A 16,541-nucleotide genomic window follows, 5' to 3' on the forward strand; every position below is an offset into this window, starting at 1 on the left:
AAATCCTTGCACTGCTTCTAGATTTGCCACACAGTTAGGCTTTTGAGGAGTGCTTTTGGGTAAGTGAGCCACTTTTAAAACCAGCCATTGGTACAGAGAAATTTGAGTAACTGCATTTAAAATAAATACTCTCTCTTTATGAATGAAGTTCTGTTGAATGTCTGCAGTTATTTATAACTCTAGATGTTTTTAGCATAAAATTATGTACTACAACTACAATTACTTCACTACACACATAAGAATGAAGTTCAGAGATTCGTTTTGCCACAGCACGACTTCGTTACAAGGCATTTCTTTTCAAGGAGTGCTAAATGGGATGTTTTCATTTCTGCTTAAAGAAGTGTATTCTAGAGAGACTTCTTTATTATGGTAGGAAGGAGTCATCCTCATATACACCACTGCTCTTATTAACCACTGCTCTTTACTTTTAGTAAGGAAAGAGCTACCTAAGGCCTCACCTAAGTGAGAGGTTACTTAACAGAATATTTTAAGATGCATGGACCACCCTGCAGATGCCCTGTCACTCAAAACCAGGGATTTTGTATCTGAAACATATCTGCAGGTGCATGGCTAAGTAAGTGCACAAGCACATAAAGTGGTCTGCTGCCAGAGCCACCTCAATTCTCTCCACAGCCAAGCTCCAGCACTCCCTGTAGCCTGCCTTGGAGAATTTCTATGTGTTGGAAAGGAGAGTGGTAGAGAACATACATGTGGGCAACAGCTGACAGAACTTTGATTACCATTAAACAACCTCTCCTTTTATTTTTGAATAGTAAGACATTTGTGCCTTCACACTAGAATCTAAGCAGTAATGTCACACATCTGTAATAACCTGGAGGTCACACAGAAGGATGGAATGTTAGGGGTTGGAAGGGACCTAGAAAGATCAGCTAGTCCACCCTCTGCCAGAGCAGGATCACCTAGAGTTGGTCACACAGGTGGGCCCTTAAGTTTTTTATGCAAGTAACTAAGAGCAATGGGAGCTGCTCAACTAAACATTTACCCCAACCACAATAGCTCTCTAAGTTCTTAGTCAAAGGTATGGCTAATGATCCACAAAGCTGCGTGGAAGATGTCCAGAACAGACACAGCTCTTAGCATGCCACCAAAATATCTCCAGCTCTGGTGGAATATACTACTTTAAGGCCTTGATTCAGCCTGCTACCTATTTTTGACTTTACCATTTTCCCATTCACTCAAGAAGAGCTTGGATGGGGCTTTAATTTGTGCAAACTTATCACAGAATCATAGAATCAACCAGGTTGGAAGAGACCTCCAAGATCATCCAGTCCAACCTGTCAGCCAGCCCTGTCCAAACAACCAGACCATGGCAGTAAGTGCCTCATCCAGGCTTTGCTTCAACACCTCCATGGAATGCAACTCCACCACTTCCCTGGGCAGCCCATTCCAATGCCAATCACTCTCTCTGGGAAGAACTTCCTCCTAACATCCAGCCTAGACTTCCCCCGGCACAACTTGAGACTGTGTCCCCTTGTTTTGTTGCTGGCTGCCTGGAAGTGGATCTAGTGGAAGATGTCCTTACCTATGGAAGGGGAAGTTAGAACTAGACAATCTTTAAAAGTCTCTTCCAACTCAAACCATTCTATGATTCAGTTTGACAGCTACTGACACAAGCAACCTCGAGTGTCTTTCCAAATGAGGAAAACACTTTGAAACAGAGGGTCTGAAAGGCAGCTTTAGCTCTAGCGATATGAGGCTTAAGGATAAAGGTATGCAAGCTGTTCTGCTTTGAACTTTGAAGTCCATGTTGGAAGGAAAATGAGATGGATCTGCAGGACTTCTCAAGAGTATTGCATCAGAATTATCTGCCTGAATCTGTCCCACTTCTCTTTTAGAAATACCTGCTGTGAGAAATAACACTTTCAGAGACTGATGCAGTGTAGGGGCTCAAAGAACCACTTGATAAGTCACTTTTGGCCAACTCGTGAAAAAAAAAAAGGTAAAAATATGGCACAACAACACCCACAGCCCAGACTGCAGAGATTGCTGCTGCAGATAGCCTCTTGTGCTGATCTCACCAAAAGTATTTCATCACAGAATCAAAACCACCTCAGCATCAACCAACAGCCTTTTCAGTAGACAAGGAAATACAAAGCACTGCAGGTTGCTGCAAAACATTTCTAAGGTTGCAAGAAAGTACTGACTCATGATCTTGGGCAATCTGCTGGAACCCAATCACTCTAGGAGTACATTCTAAAGAAGATTATTGGCCAGCATCACTGTTCACAGAGGCCAGTTATGGATTAAACCTAAAAAAAAGTAAATTCATTAGCAAATTAGTCTTTGCTGATCCATCCACACTCAATTTAAGTGAGAGGTGAGGGAGAACAGTGGCAATGATAACACAGATGTGACTGCTTTGCTTAGTGAATCTGTGATTTACGTAATGTAGTACCAACTTTCTTGATGAACAGATGAGATAAAAACTCAATGTGATAAGAACATTCCTCCAGCACAGATTATGCACACCTAACACAATGGAAGAAAGGGCATGATTAAGTATAGGGCAGCGGTGAGGATAAAGCTAAGTAGCCAGTACTGATTGTCAGGCCCCAGGCATATTAACATAATGTTAATTTGTCTACAGTCTGGTATTTGAACATGAGATTATGGTGGAAGGTCCAAATTAGACATAGAATACATATTCATCACATGCCCTGAACACCTGTCTGAACACCCATCTTGGCCCTCCCTTCCCTCTTCTTCCCAGGTGGAAGAAGAGGGAAAGCAGGCAAAAGCTTTTGTGCCTCTCTGTCTATCACAGACTCCACGTTTGGCCTCGTTTTGCAGCTTGCTTTGTTTGTGACAAGCACAGGTCTCAGGCCTGTGCATCTTCCTTTTTGGAGAAACAACTCAAGACCTGTTCTAGGGGTGGTTTTACCTGGTGCTGCTGGTCAAAGAGGCTCCTCAAAATGCTTAAAACCTGCAAGCTTGTTTGCTGGCTGCTGCTTTTGTTTTGTTCGCTACCCGTTTGCCCTAGGTGCCTCTGTGTGCCACCACACTTTGCGTCGTGCATAACTGGGGACTTGCCTACGGCTTGCCTGACTGAGCAAAGGGACTGAAACGGTTTGTCCTTAGGCTGGGATACAGCTGCCCACTTGTGCTCACGGAGCCCGAGTATATGAACGACCTAGCAATGAGTTGCGAGCCGGGGATCTGCCGGCCCTGCCGTGCCAGCCTGAGGGCTGACTCCTTGCTATACACAGCACTCCATTGGATCTCTCCAGCCTGCAAACCTGGACCCTGCTTTGCTCAGGTGGCTGCTGACCACCCGATGCCTTCCTGAGAGCCACAGAAGACCTCTCTCATGTTCATGGGCCTTCTCAGACACTGTGCTCAACCAGGACTGAACAAGCAGCAAAGCCCCATGGCACCATTACTACGTGGAAGGACACCACATGGTTGTGACTGTATCTTTCCCATTTATGCTTCTGGATTACAACTATCGAGACTCTTAACCAGTGAGTAACTTAACTCTCTTTACTCAAGTCTGTGAAAGTTTATGCTTAACCTTTAAGTGGCAGTTGGTGCAGAGAGACTCTCCAGTTATAAACATGGTCTAGAAACCTTTCCTAAATCATTTAAATTTATTCTGACTGCATAGATAAAGTTTGCAAAAATAGTCTTCCCAACCACATCATAGAATCTCTCTGTGTTAATTGTAAATAAGTTTGGGGAAATTTTCTTTATATATTTAATAAAGTATTTAATAATTTTTACATTGGCCACAACAACCCCAAGCAGCACTACAGGCTGGGGACAGAGTGGCTGGAGAGCAGCCAGAAAGATAGGGACCTGGGGATGTTGGTAGATAGTAGCTGAACATGAGCCAGCAGTGTACCCAGGTGGGCAGGAGAGCCAATGGCATCCTGGCCTGGATCAGGAACAGCAGGACAAGGGAGGTTATTCTGCCCCTGTACTCAACAGTGATCAGGCCACACCTTGAGTGCTGTGTCCAGCTCTGGGCTCCTCAATTCAAGAGAGATGTTGAGATGCTGGAAGGTGTCCAGAGAAAGGCAACGAAGCTGGGGAGGGGCCTGGAGCTCAGCCCTGTGAGGGGAGGCTGAGGGAGCTGTGGGTGTGCAGCTTGGAGAGGAGGAGGCTCAGGGTGACCTCATTGCTGTCTACAACTACATCAAGGGAGGTTTTAGCCAGGTGGGGGTTGGTCTCTTCTGCCACGCAACCAGCAACAGAAGGGGACACAGTCTCAAGTTGTGCCAGGGGAGGTCTAGGCTGGATGTTAGGAGGAAGTTGTTGGCAGAGAGAGTGATTGGCATTGGAATGGGCTGCCCAGGGAGGTGGTGGAGTGACTGTCTCTGAAGGTGTTCAAGCAAAGCCTGGATGAGGCATTTAGTGCTGTGTTCTGGTTGATTGGACAGGGCTGGGTGACAGGTTGGGCTGGATGAGCTTAGAGGTCTCTTTGAGGTCTCTCTCTCTGCCAACCTGGTTGATTCTATAATTATGTGATCAGTTTGCACAAATAAAAGCCCCATCCAACCTCTTCTTGAATTGAGGGGAAAATGGTAAGATTCAAAACTAGGTAGCAGGCTGAATCAAGGCCTTAAAGTAGTATATTCCACCAGAGCTGGAGATATTTTGGTGGCACGCTAAGAAGTGTGTCTGTTCTGGATAATTTTCATGCAGCTTTGTGGACCATTAGCCCTACCTTTGAATAAGACCTTCGAGAGCTATTGTGATTCTACAATTCATTACAATTCACTTCTAACCCAGATTCAAACCCCTCCTTAACAGAGATTTAAAAATCATCTCTATCTAAAAAAAAAAAAAATCACTAATATTCCTAAAGGTCTGTCTGAAAACAAGAGTTTGAATGTTGTTTTTCTGTCAGCTGGTGCTTGAGAAATCAGCTTTTAAGAAATAAAGCAAATGCACACGTGGCATGTAACACGAAAAAGCAAAATGTACTTTGTCTAACAGTATAAAAAACCTCCATTTAAAGAGGCTACTGCAGAACTGCAGCATTAATTAGAGGTAATGGCTGAAAAAAACCCAACACATTTCATTTTGAAATGGCTTAATGAATATTTACATAAACCATGTTGACCGTTTGTCACCCTTACTTTCCTAGAATCAGCACCACTCTCTGCAGAATGCAGGGCCCTCCTTGAGGAGAATTAATTCTCTGAACTCATTCTCTCAAAAATATTCCACACACAAACCAAGAAAATGCTGTTTAATAAAGTAAGCAGGACAGGAATAGTGCTCTAAATCTTTTGATCCAGCAGAGCTTCACTTGGCATATATTTGGTGCGGATTACCATTAATTTACTTAAATCTCATTCTGATGCAGTTCTGGAATAGCTGGGAGCTAGATTGCTCCACAGAATAATCTGAAATCAGCAAAGGGATATTTTAATTTAAAGCTGTCATCAGAAGATGCCAAAAGGCTATCCTTGTGACCAAAGATTGCTGGAACGCAATGGTTCTCTGGCTAGAAATCCCTTCCTTTAACCTTCCTATCACTTAAGGGAAAGCAAGGGACCAATATGGTTATTTTTATGCAAGATTATGATTTCTCCAGTGCTCTAGGGAATATCAACCAACAATTTAGGATGCTGGTTTTAAATGTGGAGCTATGATTAGCAAAATTCAGAATCACGGAATCAGTCAGGGTTGGAAAGGACCACAAGGATCAGCCAGTTCCAACCCCCCTGCCATGGGCAGGGACACTCTACCCTAGAGCAGCCTGCACACAGCCTCATCCAGCCTGGCCTTAAACACCTCCAGAGATGGGGCCCCAACCACCTCCCTGGGAAACCCATTCCAGGCTCTCACCACTCTCATGCTCAACAATTTCCTCCTCACGTCCACTCTGACTTTCCCCACCTCCAGCTTTGCTCCATTCCCCCCAGTCCTCTCACTCCCTGAGAGCCTAAGAAGTCCTTCCCCAGCTTTTTTGTAGGCCCCCTTCAGATCTTGGAAGGCCATAAGAAGGTCACCTGGGAGCCTCCTCTTCTGCAGACTGAACAGCCCCAACTCTTTCAGTCTGTTCTCACAGCAGAGCTGCTCCTCCCTCCAGCCCTCTGATCATCCTCATGGCCCTTCTCTGGACATGCTCCAGCACGTCCACATCCCTCTTGTAATAGGGGCTCCAGAACTGGATGTAGTACTCCAGGTGGGGTCTCACCAGAGTAGAGAGGAAGAATCACCTCCTTGGCCCTGCTGGCCAAACTTCTGATGCAGCCAAGGCTCTGGTTATAGCCCTCCAGGCTGCAAGTGCACACTGCTGGCTCATGTTGAGCTTCTTGTCCAGCAGCACCCCCAAGTCCCTCTCCTCAGGGCTGCTCTCCAGCCACTCACTGCCCAGCATGGATTTGTGCTTAGCATTGCCTTGATCCAGGTGGAGGACCTTGCACTTGGTCTTGTTGAACCTCATGAGGTTGGCTTGTGCCCACCTCTCCAGCCTGTCCAGGTCCCTCTGGATGGATCCCTGCCCTCCAGCCTGTCTGCTGCACCACACAGCTTGGTGTGGTCAGCAAACCTGTTGAGGCTGCACTCGGTGCCTCTGTCCATGGCACCCACTAAGATGTTGAACAAGACTGGTCCCAGGACTGATCCCTGAGGGACTCCACTTGTCATTGGCCTCCACTTGGCCATGGAGCCATTGACAGACACTCTTTGGGTGTGGTTATGAAACCAGTTCTTTATCCAAAATTAGATTCTAGTGAGATGTACTAAAAACCTCCAAGGCATGATACTGTTCTGAAGTTTTTCACTGCCTTATAAAACTGTGGCAAAGTTGAGAAAAACTTGTGATAAGAGAATAATATTTTTAGTTTACAAGGAATATTGGAAAATACAGGAAAATACTTCTTACCAAAACATTTCATGTGTCAAGTTAGTGTTACTTTTTTGCTACTAAACCATTAAGGATAAAAATACTTTTTTTGTCAGACCACATTTTCATTTACAGAAGCACAGACCAGTGGTAGGCATAACCCAGCTCACTACAGTAGAGTACTGCTGGTATGTTTACCATGAATGCCCACACTGTGGAGTAGATGCATTTTCTTCTCTAACCTCAGGCACTTTAAGATGCCAATAGTTCCCTTTATAGTTAATGGAGAGCAACAGACATCTCTAGTAAATGACTCAGTCCATCCAAAGTCCAAACTGCTTTTTTGGAGATACCACTTCCTGGAAAGGAAATCTGACCAAAAGTTCTAATTTAGGTGTCTTAATTTGTAGGCTGTATTTAGGAAGAGTATCTGGGCATACAGCTTAGTTGTAAAAAAGCTGTAAAATCTTGACAGAATCAATGCTAATAATGAACTGAATTCCTTTTATACTTTAAAGGAATGAAATACACACTTTATGTCATAAATTACCTCATTGTGCTAGTTTGAAGCTAGCTAGAATGTTTTGGTGAGAAGAACTAGATTACAGGCTGTGAAAGGAAAACAATGGTGATGTCTACTTCACTCATAGGCTTGCTGAGATGTTTCAGAACAAGAACACAAACATAGATAACAGCAGATACTGTCTGGGCTTTGGGCTGCATCTCTCTAACCTAACCTGCCATCTGTGTGACTAATCCATCTGCTTCCTAACCCCTCTGGCCGACCCTCCAATCTTCCTTAGGCACAAGGCAAAGTCTGGAGTAAGGTATAGAGGGATGGGAGAAGGTGGAAGGGTGGTTGTGAGCCTCTCCTGGGGTCTCTGGTTTCTGGTAGGACTGTTGTGTTTCTGTGTTACTTTTTAACTTGTCTATACCTGTATCTATTGTAAATACCTGCTTGTATATTGTGCTAAGCTGTAAATATAAAGCTTCATTCAATTTCCAGATTCTTGTCTGGGTGATTTCCAAAGTGGGGGGGGGAGGGGGGGGGGGGGCAAGTAACTCCCAAACGATAACACTCATCTATTTACTCCCTTTTCTTCCTAGCTTTTGTGCAACTTTTGGACCACTGTATGCCAGGGGAGGTCTAGGCTGGATGTTAGGACAAAGTTGTTGCCAGAGTGACTGTCATTGGAATGGGCTGCTCAGGGAGGTGGTGGAGTCACCGTCCCTGGAGGTGTTCAAGCAAAGCCTGGCTGAGGCACCTAGTGCCATGGTCTGGTTGACTGGCCGGGGCTGGGTGCTAGGTTGGACGGAATGATCTTGGAGGTCTCCTCCCACCTGGTTGATTCTATGAGCTTCTATGTTACCAGGGAGGTGGTGCAGTTGCCGTCCCTGGAGGTGTTCAAGAAAAGCCTGGCTGAGGCACTTAGTGCCATGGTCTAGTTGATTGGACAGGGCTGGGTGCTAGGTTGGACTGGATGAACTTGGAGGTCTCTTCCAACCTGGTTGATTCTATGATTCTATGATTCATATTCTATGAATTAAAAAAGTTAATTTGCCAGCGATCAAATTTTTCATTATTTTTATTAAACAAATGGAAAAGTAAGATCATGTATAAAGAGGGAACATTGAGATTTTTCACTTTTGGAAATATATAAATAATCTTGATAGTTTTTCTTTTTGTTTCTAGGAAAACATTAAAAACATTTCTTTCTGTAATAAAACAGAAAGGATCTATTCTTAATGAATCAAAGTAAGGGCAGTGAGAGAGAGCTTTTCAAGAAGCTTGAATGGTTATTTCAAATTTCCTAGAAAAATGTATTTTTCACATAACTGCTTACTAATACAAGCTGTCTACAACTACCTGAGGGTGGCTCTAGCCAGGTGGGGATTGGTCTCTTCTGCCAGCCAACCAGCAACAGAAGAAGGGGACACAGTCTCAAGTTCTGCAATCAGGGGAGGTCTAGGCTGGGTGTTAGGAGGAAGTTCTTGCCAGAGAGTGATTGGCATTGGAATGGGCTGCCCAGGGAGGTGGTGGAGTTGCTGTCCCTGGAGGTGTTCCAGCAAAGCCTGGCTGAGGCACTTAGTGCCATGGTCTGGTTGATTGGCCAGGGCTGGGTGCTAGGTTGGACTGCATGATCCTGGAGGTCTCTTCCAACCTGGTTGATTCTATGATTCTATGATATTAAGGCCTAAAATTTTTACTGCATGAGTTTCCTTCTTCCAGATTGAGACTATAGGGTTAAAAAATCTTCTGGGGACTGGAAGATTGTTATTCAATTTCATAATTCTGCTCTCTTTATAAACTCAGAACAAGGTCAGCTCGTTCTCCTTTTGTCCTCCTCCTGCCAGGCAGGAGCCACTTTACTGGGAAGAACATGTAAGCAGTAAGCATGTTTTGGGGCTTCCAGAGGCTTGTTTAGGCCTCTTGGATGGCAGAGGCATTGGGGGAGGGGGAGGATTGGAGCACTGGGGAACATTAGATTTAGTTTTTGGGTTGGGGGAAAATTCAAGGAGGTTTGCCAGGGATGTGGAAATTGCTTTGTAATGTCTATTTCTGTATTTCTCTCTAAATATAATTCTGTATTTTTTTCTCCAATTTCATTTGAGAGCTTAATTTCTGTCAGCTATCTTTAAAAACCACGACACCTAAACCAAGATACCACACCAACACTTAAGTGTTAAAATGCTAATTCTTCTGTACTGCAGCTGGACATAGCTATCAACTTCCTCAAAAATCAAGGGGCAGATTATTCTATAGTATCTTACCTGGGAACCTTATTTTAAACACAGTTCATAAAGCTATATGAGGGTGAGAAGTTGCTCAGCAGTCAGAGTTCCGACAGATGGACATGACACCAAATATGAATCAACAGCAAAGGAAGTCTGCTCCACTTATGCCTGATACCTCTTGCTGGTGGATTAGTCTATTATTTTTGTTTTACTTGAGTTATTTATTTTTACATCTGTACATCTGGTGTTCTTTTAGTCTTCTGAACTCTCCTCTACTTTGTGAAAGTTCATGTCAGCTCCAAACTTACTTAAACCTCATTATTACTACCACTTTTTCAAACCTCTTTTCAAGCCTCTTTTTCTGAGAGTATGAGAGAAATCACAGATGCTAGATTTCCAGCATAAAGACTGGACTTAATGTTGGAGTTTCAACATCTCCTACTTCATGGCCAATAATGTAATTGTTTTCCAATGATAAACAAGCAAGTAACCTTACTTTGAGTTTGAAATAAAGCAGCAGTGATTTAGATTACCTGATGTCTTTTTCAAGTTGTGCAATACGTTCTTTCTGTAGACTTATTTGGGAATCTCTCTGTTGTACAGTTTCAATGAGGTATTTGTATGGCTGTTGCACTTGACTCAACAAAGAATTTGCTCTCTCAAGCTGCAAAAAAAAAGTATTATTACTATAAATGTTGTAATTTATAAAGCACTATTACTTTATCTTTATTTAACTAATACTGGCCATTATCAATTATTACCATCTGTATAATGGTATAAAGCCCAAACATGTTATTTCACAAAAATATATTGAACAAACTACCCCAAATTACTATCTAGCACATTATCCTCTCACTTTTCTGTTCTAGAATCCCAGAATCCTAGAATCAGTCAGAGTTGGAAGAGTCCACAAGGATCATCTAGTTACAACCCCCCTGCCACAGGCAGTGACACCCTACCCTAGAGCAGCTTGGACACAGCCTCATCCAGCCTGGCCTTAAACACCTCCCTGGGCAACCCAGTCCAGGCACTCACCACTCTCATGCTGAACAACTTCCTCCTCACGGCCACTCTGAATCTCCCCATCTCCATCTTCAGTCCACTCTCCCATGTCCTGTTACTCCCTGATAGCCTCTAAAGTCACTCCCCAGCTTTTTTGTAGGCCCCCTTCAGATCCTGGAAGGCCACAAGAAGGTTATCTTGGAGCCTCCTCTTCTGCAGACTGAACAGCCCCAACTCCCTCAGTCTGTCCTCATAGCAGAGCTGCTCCAGCCCTCTGAGCATCCTCATGGCCCTTCTCTGGACATGCTCCAGCATCTCCACATCCCCCTTGTAATGGGGGCTCCAGAACTGTGTATTGCATTGTATTGCATTTACACTGCAATTATACTGCCACTCTCTACAGTTCCCTAATCTGAATTTTCAAGAGTTTTGATGTAACAGCTTCTACTGATGAAAAATATCAGTATAGAAACATAGAATCAACCAGGTTGGAAAACACCTCCAAGCTCATCCAGTCCAACCTATCACCCAGCCCTATCCAATCAACTAGACCATGGCACTAAGTGCCCCATTCATTTTCTTTTTGAACACATCCAGGGATGGTGACTCTACCACCTCCCTGGGCAGCCCATTTGTTGTGGTAGGTTTGATGGGGCAAACATGGGCTTATCCATGTTGGCTTGCCCTGATATGTTGCCCTGCTCCCCCTACTTCTGTCCTGGATGGAGGCAACCAAGGGAGGGGAGGGTGAAAGCCCTGGCTTCACCTAATATGGTGAAGCCTGTCAAAGTGCCATTCTGATTGGCTAATCTATGTCCAATGGCCCATTAGTCTCAGGCTGGATATTGGTAAAAGCTGTGTCAAATCAACTAGACCACGACACTAAGTGCCTCATGCAGTCTTTTCTTGAATAGGTTCACATTAATGAGCACAAGTGAGCTTTTAAAAACAGTACACTATTACAATGGAACTTTCAGAACAGAAGTTGAATCCTCAAAACCCACAGCTAACAACAGTGACATAAAACTCCCCTTTCCTCTAATCAATCACTGCATATGAACAGTGAAATCCAGCAGGGTGCTTAAAAGAGCAGTATAAAATATCTGTCTTCTGAATGATCTTAAAGTTATTTTCCAAGCAGAATGATTCTATGATTCAAGGCCAGGACAAATGAGGTTCAGTAGGTTTAAAAGTCTTGCATGCTATAGCTCACATCTGCAGCATTTTAAGAAGATCACTCACTAAAATCTGTACAGAATTAAACTCACACATGAAGATCTAGCAGTTTCAGCAGCTGGAGTACACAGAAGTTAAGAATAACAATTAGCTCCTTGGAAAAATAGATTACAATCTTTAAAAGTTTAGATACAAAGAAGTCTAAAGGAATGAATTTCATGACTTCCCTAAAATCAGATTTTCCTCATTTTTACAGTTTTCAAAACATGAGAGTGTTTTCCCTTCTTGCTTTGATACATCAAAAAACAGAACAGAGGTGAAACTTTGCTTACCCACCTTACTGACCTTACTAAAAGGGGAGTTAATTCCATTTCACCTTTGAAAAGTGAAATGAGTTGCAAAAACATTGCACTTCTTCGTTTTTATGCAAGTCCTAAAGTAATACTTAAAATACATGAATCCTTTCAGAAAATACCTATTCTAATCCACAGTGAAATGCCAAGTTTTACTGCACAGAAGTAAAAACATGAGGCAATCATCATCTCAAAGAAAGTAATAAGCTTCAAGAAACTGACAACAAATTTAGAAAGCTATTATTTTTCCCAAAGTACAACCTATCAAAACCAGATCTCTTTCAGGAAGACAGTACTTGACAACCATCTGCCACAAGAAGCTCCTGGCACAGCTGGCAGCTCGTGGCTTGGACAGATTCACACTGATATGGGGCAAGAACTGGCTGGAGGGCTGGGCCCAGAGTGTGGTGGTGAATGGTGCCACATCCAGTTGGCAGCTGGCACCAGTGGTGTGCCCCAGGGATCAGTGCTGGGCCCAGGACTGTTCAATATCTTTACTGATGATCTGGACCAGGGGATTGAGTCCAGCATCAGGAAGTTTGCAGATGACACCAAGCTAGGAGCAGGTGTGGATCTGTTGGAGGGTAGGAGAGCCCTGCAGAGAGACCTGGCCAGGCTGGATGCGTGGGAAGAGGCCAATGGGTTGAGACTGAACAAGGCCAAGGTTCGACACTTTGGCCACAACAACCCCAAGCAGTGCTACAGGCTGGGGACAGAGTGGTTGGAGAGCAGTCAGAAAGAAAGGGACTTGGGGGCACTGGTAGATAGTAGCTGAACATGAGCCAGCAGTGTGCCCAACTGGCCAACAGAGCCAATGGCATCCTGGCCTGGATCAGGAAGAGTGTGGCCAGTAGGACAAGGGAGGTTATTCTGGCCCTCTACTCAGCACTGGTCAGGCCACACCTTGAGTGCTGTGTCCTGTTCTGGGCTCTTCAATTCAAGAGAGATGTTGAGATACTGGAAGGTGTCCAGAGACGGGCAATGAAGCTGGGGAGGGGCCTGGACCACAGCTAAATACCTGTAAGGGATCATTTTTACTAAAATGCACACACATACACAAATCAAGCATTATGCTTGAGCAAGAGCATCAGTTTTTGCAAGCAGCTCTGGTTTCTTTCTGCCTTGATGTATGAGATTTCATAAAGTATTTGTGTGTCATTCTTTTAAGTGATAAATCTCATACCTTGCAATTGGATATTTATTGTTTATCTCCGAGTGGACAACTTTATTAACGTGAAGGACTTGAAGAATTTTTCAGCTTGACCCATATTCTCAGAGTGAGATGTAAATCACAGAATCATAGAATCAATGAGGTTGAAAGAGACGTCCAAGATCATCCAGTCCAACCTAGCACCCAGCCCTATCCTATTAACTAGACCATGGCACTAAGTGCCTCAGCCAGGCTTTGCTTCAACACCTCCAGGGACAGCGACTCCACCACCTCCCTGGGCAGCCCATTCCAATGCTAATCACTCTCTCTGGCAGGAACTTCCTCCTAACATCCAGCCTAGACCTCCCCTGATTGCAGAACTTGAGACTGTGTCCCCTTCTTCTGTTGCTGCTTGCCTGGCAGAAGAGACCAACCCCACCTGGCTACAGCCTCCCTTCAGGTAGTTGTAGACAGCAATGAGGTCACCCTGAGCCTCCTCTTCTCCAGGCTGCACATCCCCCCGCCCCAGATCCCTCAGCCTAAGAAATTCTATGATTCTATGAAATGTAGTAATTCTTGATCAGTACCAGAAAGAAATGTAAGTATTTACACCTGGATCCAGCCATGAGTTTACCAGACAGCAAGTCTTAAAAGATTTTATTTATCCTTAGGAGTCTGATATTAACAGGCTTAGTAGCTGTGTGCTAGGTATCTTCAAAACATTGATCGTTGTATTGGATGCTGTTCTGATTTAAATGATGCAATTATATGACAGATGATCAAGAAAGGGCTACATCACATCTTATGAAAGAACAAACATGAGGTGAAGATGTTCTAGTGGAATTTTGCAAGTATTTGAACTATGGTCCTTAACCAAATCTTTCAGCAGTAATCCAAAACCAAATATAAAACCACTGTGGGTAAGGAGAAATGTACTGAAGTGGAAATCAGAGATTTTAAAATGGGAAATCAAGGACAGATTTTATTAACAATAGTGAAAGAATACTGATAAAAAGAATCCAAGAACAATGCTGGATTCACAAATCTCTTGATGTCATTAAGTCAAGAAGATCTGAAAGACATGTTTGAGTATACTAGCATAAACCTGGAGTACTGCATCCAGTTCTGGAGCCCCTGTAACAAGAAGGATGTGGATGTGCTGGAGTGTGTCCAGAGATGGGCCACTGGGATGATCAGAGGGCTGGAGCAGCTTTGCTATGAGGACAGCAAATGAATGTGGGAAAGTTTTTAATCTGACTTCTCACTTAAATCATTCAGAATTGGATGGTATGGGAAAATTTCTTATCTTCTTCATATGAATACATGCAAAGTCCAGTATTTAAGAGGCAATTCAATGGCATTATTGTGAATTATCAGTATTCAGGATCATGCTGAGATTATGTTCTTAGAGGTTCAGAATAAAGCCTTCACAGTGTTGCTGCTATCTGAGCTATTAGAAAGAACCTAGGTAGTCAGTATTGTGATGCCACTTGTAAATCCCTCAGTGCATGAGAGTAAGTACAGTTAGACCAGCCACAGCTTTCAGCCTATTTCAGGATAAGATATTATGTATGTTTTGTCAAGATAACCAGTACGGTTTTTCAACTGTTTTTTCAGATCTGGAGAAGAGGAGGCTCCCAGGTGACCTTCTTGTGGCCTTTCAGGACCTGAAAGGGGGCTACAAAAAAGCCAAGGTGGGACTTTTCAGGCTCTCAGGTAGTGACAAGACTAAGGGGAAAGGAGCAAAGCTGGAGATGGGTAGGTTCAGGCTGGATGTGAGGAGGAAGTTATTCAGCATGAGAGTGGTGAGAGCCTGGAACAGGTTGCCCAGGGAGGTGGATGAGACCTCGTCCCTGGAGGTGTTTAAGGCCAGGCTGGATGGGGCTCTGGCCAGGCTGATTGAGGGTAGGGTGTCCTTGCCCATGGCAGGAGGGTTGGAACTAGATGATCCTTGTGGTCCCTTCCAACCCTGACTGGTTCTATGATTCTATACCTAAGAAGAATCCACAATAGAATGCCTTGGTTAAAAGAAGCCCAAACTGTTCATGTATCTTTTATTATAGTAACATACACACACACACACACACACATATATATATACATACACACACACCACACACACACCCATTTATAAAACACATGAAAGTTTTAAAATATGCAGAAAATGGAAGTATTTGCACTGTGGAACACTTTGATATACTTATCCCAATTTATAGCTGCCTTGGCTTTAAAAATCAAACTGTTAATTGCATTCCTAACTGTTTACAAATTCCATATGGTGGCAATATCTAATAACAAACTTGGATGTTCTTTGGTTCCTAAGAGAAACTTAGAAGACAATCTTAAAAAGATTTGAAAAAAAATAGCTTGTCCTAACACTGGAAAATTTCAAAATGAGTTTTATTTAGTCTCTCTTCTCTACAGAATCATAGAACATCAGAGGTTGGGAGGGTCCTCCAGAGATCATCGAGTCCAATCCCCTGCCAAAGCTGGATCCCCTAGGGTAGTCTGCACATGAGTACATCCAGGTGGGTTTTCAAAGTATCCAGAGAAGGAGACTCTACAATTTCTCTGAGCAGCCTGTTCCAATGCTCCATTACCCTCACTGTAAAGAAGTTTCTCCTCCTCTTGAGGTGAAATCCTCTGTGTTCCAATTTGGAAAACTTCTGTTTCCAATTTGGCAATGTAGCCACTGCTGCTTGCCTTACTGCTGTGTGCACCACCAAAAAGAGATTGGCCCCATCCGCTTGACACCCACTCCTAGGATATTTGTACACATTGAAATGAGAACTCCTTTCAGTCTTCTCTTTTCCAGACTAAAGAGCCCCAGGTCTCTCAAGTCTCTCTCCACAGGGCAGATGCTGTCCACAACTACCTGAAGGGAGGCTGTAGCCAGGTGGAGGCTGGTCTCTGCTGCCAGGCAACCAGCAATAGAACAAGGGGACACAGTCTCAAGTTGTCCCAGGGGAGGTCTTGGCTGGATATTAGGAGGAAGTTGTTTCCAGAGGCAGTGATTGGCATTGGAATGGGCTGCCCAGGGAGGTGGTGGAGTTGCTGTGCCTGGAGGTGTTCAAGACTGGATGAGGAACTTAGTGCCATTGTCTAGTTGATTGGCTAGGGCTGGGTACTAGGTTGGAGTGGATGAGTTTGGAGGTCTCTTCCAACCTGTTTGATTCTATGATTCTATGCTCTAGTCCTCCAATTATCCTTGTGGCTCTCTAATGGACTCTCTCCAGCAGGTCCTGTATCTTTTGAAGTGGGGAATCCAAAATTTGACACAGTATTTTAATTATTTCCTTAATGC

At 43.8% G+C, this 16,541-nt stretch overlaps 1 protein-coding gene across 2 annotated transcripts in view; it reads right to left on the minus strand.

Moving 5' to 3' along the window:
• Positions 1-16,541, minus strand: part of PIBF1 (progesterone immunomodulatory binding factor 1) — a 178,322-nt gene that overhangs the window by 44,132 nt on the left and 117,649 nt on the right. For both annotated transcript variants that reach the window (XM_064141083.1, XM_064141089.1), the window contains exon 14: positions 10,090-10,220. In XM_064141083.1, coding sequence (XP_063997153.1) covers positions 10,090-10,220 — 131 coding nt within the window. The remainder of the gene's footprint in view (positions 1-10,089; positions 10,221-16,541) is intronic.

The sequence above is a fragment of the Pogoniulus pusillus genome, chromosome 3, assembly GCF_015220805.1.
Source record: "Pogoniulus pusillus isolate bPogPus1 chromosome 3, bPogPus1.pri, whole genome shotgun sequence".
Classification (NCBI taxonomy): Eukaryota; Metazoa; Chordata; class Aves; order Piciformes; family Lybiidae; genus Pogoniulus; species Pogoniulus pusillus.